Source organism: Zeugodacus cucurbitae, chromosome 3 (assembly GCF_028554725.1).
Source record: "Zeugodacus cucurbitae isolate PBARC_wt_2022May chromosome 3, idZeuCucr1.2, whole genome shotgun sequence".
Taxonomy (NCBI): domain Eukaryota; kingdom Metazoa; phylum Arthropoda; class Insecta; order Diptera; family Tephritidae; genus Zeugodacus; species Zeugodacus cucurbitae.
The window spans coordinates 66,456,706-66,465,718 of NC_071668.1; the positions used below are offsets into that span (position 1 = coordinate 66,456,706).

General features: G+C 39.1%; 2 protein-coding genes across 2 annotated transcripts in view; one reads left to right on the forward strand and one right to left on the reverse strand.

The window, feature by feature from the left end:
• The window catches only part of LOC105208519 (semaphorin-1A), a 386,218-nt gene that overhangs the window by 191,232 nt on the left and 185,973 nt on the right, over positions 1-9,013 (reverse strand). The window lies entirely within an intron of this gene.
• On the forward strand, positions 1,977-4,471 carry LOC105208518 (arylphorin subunit C223). The gene is made up of 2 exons (XM_011178406.3): positions 1,977-2,233; positions 2,295-4,471. The coding sequence occupies exons 1-2, from the start codon at positions 2,015-2,017 to the stop codon at positions 4,389-4,391; spliced, it is 2,316 nt and encodes a 771-aa protein (XP_011176708.1). The 5' UTR covers positions 1,977-2,014; the 3' UTR covers positions 4,392-4,471.

The following is a 9,013-nucleotide window of genomic DNA, read 5'->3' on the forward strand; positions in this document are numbered from 1 at the left end:
CAAAATAACTCATACGATTTTTAAAGCTATTATATAATGAAAACTGTAAGGATTCTATTTCTGATACTTCAAGATTTCCAAGACTCCAAGAGAAATTTGAATAGAAATATAATAATCAATACAATCAATATTTCGTAAAATCAGCAGAGAGAGTAGGGAGAATTACGTAGAGAGCTTCACATCATCTCTGGAAATGATAAATTAAATGTCTTCTACATGTCATATGTCAATTTTATTACGATGATTTAAAAAAAATGGTTTCGTCTTCTTAAGAGCACCTAGAGGATCTTGATAAAAATAATAATATTCGGTTGTAATATGCGGTTAGCTAGTGCAATTTTAAAGACGAAGTTATTAATTTCGTAAAAGTATTTTACTATCAATTTATTTTCTTAGTTATCCAGTTGAATTCGTATAAGAGAGTATGCGGATATCTCATTAAAAATACAATGCCGCTTGCGTTAGTGCTACCAAATTCATACTTCATAGTAAAACTTGCTGTTGATTTTTTTTTTAATATCAAGTTCAATGCTCTCCAATCTCGACCTTTAATATGTATTTCCGCTTATATTTAAATTATGTTTTGAGATTTTTAATAAGATAAAGATTTCAATCTTAATATTGACTCTGTTCTCATTGTGATTATGGACAACCACATATTTCATTGTTTTAATAATTTTCGAGCCTTTTCGAGGTCATTTTCAAACCTTAGCGTAAAAACCCTAACCTATATAAAGCAAATACCGCGCAATGTCTTTTAGTTCACGTTAAATCTATAATAAAGAATTTTAATTATTTTTTTATTTGCTCCTTTATTAATAAAAACTAATAACTTGTCAGACGTGACTAACTTAGCAGAATCGAACATCTGGCTGCAGACATATAGTATTTATAAACAAAACCTTGTTTGCAAAAAAATCTTTCGAAATAGTTATACTATTAGATTTATTATTGTTTGAGTTGGTGCTTATCACACTTTGAGACAATAACAATTCTTCTATGAAGTTCAAGCATTTTAACCTCGCTTAGAGATAAGCGGATCGGTAACAACTAAGTTTTTGTGAGAAAGCGAGTGATACTGAGCACTTGTGCTTTACTTATAAAAAATATTATTGCAATTTCATAAAAATATACAGGGTGTTGAATTATGTGAAATCTGTTAGGTAGTTGTAAATCACGGAAGTGACCCCAAGAGTTATAAAGTTTGTTAAAAAGTACGCTATAAGAATATATACAATCTGCATGACAATTAATATAGAAATTCAAAACTAGAATATGAACAGTTTTCGAAAATACAGTCTTGAGGTATTTATTAGCAATTTTTTAAACTACCTATGTCTCACATTTTCCATAAGAATTTTCGATACTTTCTACCGTTAGAATTTTCGATAATTTCTACCGTTACTATCATCACTAATCTCTACGCTCCGAAATGTAGGCAACATTTTCATATTCCACTTTTACTTAGACAACTCAGAACTGCTTTTGATTAGTACTAATTTGGTTTACTGTTCTACAATTTGTGTATAACTGAGTCTTTACTCTCATTAGAATAATATGTTAAAAGGTTAGTAGGTGCAGCGCTGCTGTTTAATTACTTTGCAGAAGATATATGTGTATAATATTCTCAAAATATAAGAAAGAAAGAGCGCAAAAGATAGCTATTTTTAAACTGCTGCAGGTAAAAGTGAGTTGCATAAGCTTATCAGCAATTTTTATTTAATGATTTTGGTGAAGCTTGGACCAGTTTGTTGATCAAATAACATTATTATGTTATGCAGCGCCATAATTAGCTTTTACTTATCACTTCATAATATGCTGCGAGCAAGACTACAGACGCATAAGCGCTGGGGTCACACGCGGGTTAATGACAACAAAAAATAAAATTTAGTGAAAAATAATGTTTAGTGCAATATTTTAAGCGAATTCAAAAAAAGTGCAGCTATAGCATGCTATAAAAGCCACTGCAGCGCGCTTAGAACTGTATAGTAGCTTTGAACAGAACGCCGAAGAAATGCGCTGTATCTTAGCTTGTCTCGCCAGCATTGTGGGCCTAGTGCTCGTTGCTGGACAAATTTTGGAACCAGCACAGGAAGTGAAATATGCCGATCAAGTATTTTTGGAACGGCAGAAATTTCTATTCGAAATAGTGCATCGCATTGAGAACCCGCTGTTGTTCGAAGAATATCTAAAATACGCGAAGGATTTCCAATTCAATAAAGCGGATTATACGGTGAGTGTTTTGAAGAGTAGCTGTTATATGTTATTATAATAATAGGTTTATTGTCCAACAGCAATATGATCACTATATGGAGTTATTCGTGCGCGCCTACAAGGCAGACTACCTGCTACCGCGTGGTGAATTCTTTGGCGTTTTGGTGAAATCGCATTTAACGCAAGTTTGGGGACTCTTCAATCACTTCTACTACGCCAAGGACTTTGCGACATTCCAGCGCATTGTCAGCTGGGCGCGTGTGCACGTAAGCGAAGGCATGTTCGTGTATGCGCTCAACTTGGCCGTGGTACATCGTGACGACTGCGCGGGTCTTATTTTGCCAACGATCTACGAGATATTGCCGCAGCACTTTTTCACCAGTAAACTAGTGTATGAAGCGCAAAAATTCGATTTCGATGTGTGGAACAAGCAGATTATGTACGAGAAGGAGTACAAGGACTTCCTGTATCAGGATAATAAGGTGGCTTATAATGATTACGCGCATATTTACACCAAAGATTGGAAAACATGGCAATGGTGGAAGATGATGGGTTTGGCCGAGCATTGGTATGCGGTAGATGGCGCGCATGTGTTGAGTGGTGGTGATAGCTTCGCTGCTGATATCTACAAGGATACACACATTTACTTTATGCCCACCGATTACACGCGCAATGTCGACTACTATAATGAACATGCCAAATTATCGTACTTCACCGAGGATGTGGAGTGGAATGCCTATTGGTACTACGCGCATCTGGATTATGCCTACTTCTTGAACAGCAGCCAATATGACTTTGCGTCGGAGCGACGCGGCGAATATTGGGCGCACAATACACAAACAATGTTGGCGCGTTACTATTGGGAGCGTTTGACGCAGGAGCTCGGCGAAATACCCGAATATTCGGCGGGTAGTGTTTACGAAACGGGCTATCAATCGCAATTGCACAGTTACAACGGCATAGCGTTCGGTTATCGTGAGAACGACTACGATAATCAGCGTTATACGAATTTCGATCAATTCAATCGTTTCATGTTTTACTATCGACGCGTGACGCTACTACTCGAACAGGGACACATCACCACCAGCAATGGTACGGTGATTGATTTGCGCAAACCCGAGTCAATTGAGGTTATGTCGAATTTGTTGGAGGGTAATGCTGATCTCTTCGACTCTTACTTCCAAAATTATTGGCGTGTGCTATCGCATACGTATTTTGCTGGCGCCGATGCTGATGCTGTGCATGTGTTACCACATATTTTCATTAATTATGAAACCATGTACCGTGATCCATTCACCTACAGTTATTACAAACGCTTCTATCAGGTGTTGTTGAAATTTAGTAACCTGCTACAGGCTTACACGAAAGCCGACATGTTGCTGCCCGGCGTTAGCATAACGGATGTACAAGTGAGTGAGCTATTGACCTACTTCGATTACAGCGATTTTGATGTGAGCTCCTTGTTGAATGACAAAATGGTTTTCGTTGATGGTGAATATGTTTGGAATAAAATGTTGTTGGCACGTCAACAGCGACTCAATCACAAGCCCTTCACATTGGATTACAAAATTGTCGCTGATAAGCCGCAAAAGGTTGTCGTACGCGCCTTCCTCGGTCCCAAGTATGACTCGAATAGACGTGTGCTGTCTTTGGCGCAAAATCGTGAGAATTTCATTGAAATTGATGAGTTCATCTATCAGCTTGCCGCTGGCGAGAACCAAATTAAACGCAGCTCACGCGACTTCTACTGGACCAACGATGAGCGCAGCACTTACACCGCGCTCTACAAGTCGGTTATGCTCGCTATTGAGGGTAAACAGCAATTCGCTTTGAATGCCACACAGCCGCACTGCGGCTTCCCCGATCGTTTGCTGTTGCCGCAAGGTTGGTCGAAGGGTTTCCCCATGCAGCTGTTCTTCTTTGTGGCGCCATATCAGGGCGCACATGCTCACTTCCCCAGTCAGGAATATAATTCTTTCAGCTGTGGCATCGGCTCGGGTAAACGCTATATTGATGATAAGCCTTTTAACTATCCTTTCGATCGCCCGATCGATGAAGTTGAGTTCTTTGTGCCGAACATGTTGTTGAAGAATGTTAAGGTGTACCATGAGGACAAGTTGGAGAAGTACCAAGAGCATAATTATGCCAATTACGGTAGCTTTGATTATTCGAATTGAATGATTTAATATAATATGTAAAATGTAGAGGATTGAAGAAATTTTGTTAAAATAAATATAATTTTTTCTTGTTTTTAATATTTTTTTTTTTTGAATTTTACCCAATCGAACAAACATGTGGCATAAACTGGTCTAATTGAATAGAGAGAGGATAGCAGGCGAGTTTTACATTTTTTTTACATTTATACATTTATTTTTATAAGAACTGGTATAATAGATATGGATTAGAAGGCGAATTATACCATTTTTAAACAAAACTGGTATAAAAGGGCCTGGAATACTAGGTTTGATATACATTTTTTTAACAAAAACTGTTATAAATTGGCATAGATTAGCCAGCATTAATGCCTTAATGCATTTTTATACTAAAACTGGTATAAACTGGGCAAGAAATAACAGGTGTGTTATATCAATTCATTGGACTTCACTTTCTTGAAATTAATTTAATTGTCGAATTTGCTGTTGCCATCATTTTTTTCGATTTTGTGTTACATAATTGAAAGGCTGAGAAAATTGTCTCTGACATAATCGGTATGACATCTGATTCAACCAGGGATCATTCACATTCCTATTATATATTCAGTTGAATTTCAACTCAACTACCAAGATTTAAGTTGGCAAAGACCGGTCTTTACCTATTGTTCAATTGGTTATCTTTACCGTCTTTAAAAATCTATGAATAATAATATCAAGAAACAGAGGGTATTTTACCTCTATATATACAATCGAACTATTGAACTGAATATAACCTGAGGAATTATAAGTTCTACGAACATATTCCAGAATGATTTAGATACAGAAAACCCCAAAGACGATTCTAAGGACACCAGAACAAGAAATAGAGGGTTCCATAAATCATTAATAGGGAGCGTAGTTAATCAAACTCTACAAGTCGCTCATTATTCCCGTCCTGATGTATGGCGTCGAAGCGTGGACGATGACAACATCCGATGAGACGACTCTTGGGGTTTGCGAGAGAAAGGTTTTGCGTAAGATTTATGGTCCTCCGAACATTGGCAACGGCGAAAACCGCAGACGATGGAACGATGAGCTGTACGATTTATACGACGACATTGACATAGTTCAGCGAATAAAAAGACAGCGGCTACGCTGGCTAGGTCATGTTGTACGAATGGATGGAAACACTCCAGCTCTAATAATGTTCGATGCAGTACCCGCTGGAGGAAGCCGCGGAAGAGGACGACCTCCACTCCGGTGGAAAGACCAAGTGCAAAGTGACCTGGCTTCACTTGGTGTTTCCAGCGGGCGCCAAAAAGCAAAAAGGGGGAATGAGTGGCGCGCTCTGGTGGATTCGGCTATAATCGCTTAAAGCGGTTCCTACGCCAAATATATATATATATATATATAGTTAAGCTCCATAGACTTTAGAGCTTGCAGTGATGACTTGAAACCAAAATTGGTAGCGAGAAACGAAGAAAAAAGAAGGCTTAGTATAGATCTTTCAAAACCCGACTCGTGAAACGATGATTTTTCAACTGAATATCAAGTTTAAACTGAAAAAGTTGTTTGTCCACAAATTTTCTCATACGAAAAATACCAAAAAAATTAAAAACCGGAATCATTTAATACTCAATCGCCATCCGAACATTCGACAAGCAACTGCAACTGAAATTAAAGTCCACCACTAGAAAATGTTGCAACATAACGCAATGAAACACCACAAAATCGCATCTAAATGTAGATTCGAATTATGGACAGCACTCGACCAACATTGTAATCGGCAAAAGAGCCAATAAAAGTGTTCGCATTTTTTTCTCGTTCGATTGCATACAAACGAGTAACGGAAATTTACTAGCCGAAACATAGTATGGGAAAATGTGAATGCATGTCATTGATGGATGCCACACATTGGTGCCACAACGGCATTATGGCATTTGTAGGGCCTCGCTGTCTCGACTCAACGAACAACTGTGTGAACTGTATTTTTGAATTTTAATATTTATTTTTGCGGTTAAGTTCGAACGAAATGCAATCATCTACTTGCCACATTTTGTGGCGCATATGACAACTCAACCGCAACCATACACGCACACATGTGGCATATAATCGTTCACACACACAGACACTGGCATGCGTGTGTGAGTACAACTGTTATGCGGTTATGCAGTTATCTTATCGGTGTGTTGCACTCATTTCGTTATAACGGTACAATTTCGCAAATATAACGCACATTTCAATATATGGCATTTGCAAATATCTATACATGCAGTGTCACATTTGGCTGGCGCATCTGCTTTGGCTTCGATACCCATTATAACGACAACAGCAACAACAAATAACGCCCACTTTAGCTTTGTGGTTGCATTAATAATGAATGGTAAGCATACGATGCGGTTGCAAGCGGGCTGCCGGTTGATTATCGATGGTAGCGGAGGGCTTCAATAGCGTTGAAATTATTTTAGTTCTGCAAATGTAAAGCTTAAGCAATAGTATTCACAGAGGTGTCTGCCAGGTATTGTAGCATGCGGTGTTAAAAATTTCATTTTGGAAACAATTTTAGTCATGTACTATTGGCTGGGACCGTCATTTGCAGTATACTAAATTAATCTCTGATCAGTCTTCCAGGAAACGGAAAGCAATGCGTATTCTTCTTCTCTTCTATTTGAATGGATCCACATTCTATATATGTAAAGATCCGTGAAAGGACCTTGAAATTTTCAGAGGAAATAGAGTCCTTTCGCTGTATCTATCCGTAGGGTGGAATCGGTCTAACATCGTCATAGTCTCTTAGGAAAAGGAAAAAATACTCTGGGACCAACATAGAAAGGATAGACTCGAAATTTTGAGAAGCGTTCTCGAGGTATAACACATGGACCACACTATATTATCTCATTCTTTAAATCCCTTGAGATTTCAATCTTGGACTAAAACTCTATTCTCCTATACCTCGAAATATCGTAGGCTTAAAAAGCAAGAGAGTAAGCAAATTGAAATATTTTGGAAGCTGGTTGAGGATCTCATCATAAAAACTGGTTGCATAAAGGTGGATCTTTACCCGAGATATATATGTATATATAAAGCGCTGACTTTAAAACTTAAGTTCATAAACTTCACATTCTTCTTCTTCTTGTCTGGCGTAGACACCGCTTACGCGGTTATAGCCGAGTCCAAAACAGCGCGCCACATATCCCTCCTTCTGGCAGTTTGGCGCCAATTGGTTATACCAAGCGAAGCCAGGTCCCTCTCCACCTGGTCCTTCCATCGGAGTGGAGGTCTCCCTCTTCCTCGGCTTCCACCAGCGGGTACTGCATCGAATACTTTCAGAGCTGGAGCACTTTCATCCATTCGAACAACATGACCCAGCCAGCGTAGCCGCTGTCTTTTTATTCGCTGGACTATGACTATGTCGTCGAATACCACATACAGCTCATCGTTCCATCGTCTGCGGTATTCGCCGTTGCCAATGTTTAAGGGACCATAAATCTTCCGCAAAACCTTTCTCTCGAAAACTCCTAGTGCCGTCTCATCGGCTGTTGACATCGTCCACGCTTCTGCACCGTAAAGTAGGACGGGAATGATGAGAGACTTGTAGAGTTTGGTTTTTGTTCGTCGAGAGAGGACTTTACTTTTCAATTGCCTACTTAGTCCATAGTAGCACCTGTTGGCAAGAGGGATTCTGCGTTGGATTTCCAGGCTGACATTGTTATTGCTGTTAATGCTGGTTCCCAGGTAGACAAAAATTATCTACAACTTCAAAGTTATGACTGTCAACAGTGACGTGGGAGCCAAGACGCGAATGCGCTGAATGTTTGTTTGATGACAGGAGATATTTCGTCTTGTCCTCATTCACCACCTGACCCATACGCTTCGCTTCCTTATCCAGTCTGGAAAAAACAGAACTAACGGCGCGGGTGTTGTTTCCAATGATATCGATATCATCGGCGTACGCCAGTAGCTGTACACTCTTATAGAAGATTGTACCTTCTCTATTTAGCTCTGCAGCTCGTATTATTTTCTCCAGCATTAGGTTAAAGAAATCACACGAGAGTGAGTCGCTTCCCTCTTCAGCTCTCGGTATCTTTCCCATCCCGCTCGTGTTGCGGTCGATCGCAGCATTGCGAGGTAGGCAGTCTGTTTTCTCACCACTGCGAGACGGCAATCCTCATCATACCAGCTGTTTTTTTTGACTTTTCCGAAAGCCAATGGTTTCGGTTGCAGCTGTACGTAAGGAGTTTGATATGCCATCCCACAGTTCCCTTATACCGAAATGCTGATGAGTGCTCTCAGAGAGCATGAGTGCAAGTCGAGTAGAAAATCGTTATGTAGAGAAATATTGGGATGGACATTTTCAGTCGAGCTGTTCCCAGTACTCATGGTTGTGATTTACTCTAATGAACACATAGGTAGTGTTCCAGATGTACTAGATCTGTATTCACTTCATATCTATTACTTTAATAAAACGGTTGAAACATACTTTTATCGGTTCACATAGAAATACCTTGAAATTGGACATCTAAGCATCTAACCAACTTTTGCAGTTAGAAGAACACATCGTAAGCTAATAAATATATTTCAACATGAAATGACTAGACATAATCGATAGTCTATTGGTATTATGAGGCCATGGTGTTCTCGAATTCAGAAGATCATTACTCTGTGGC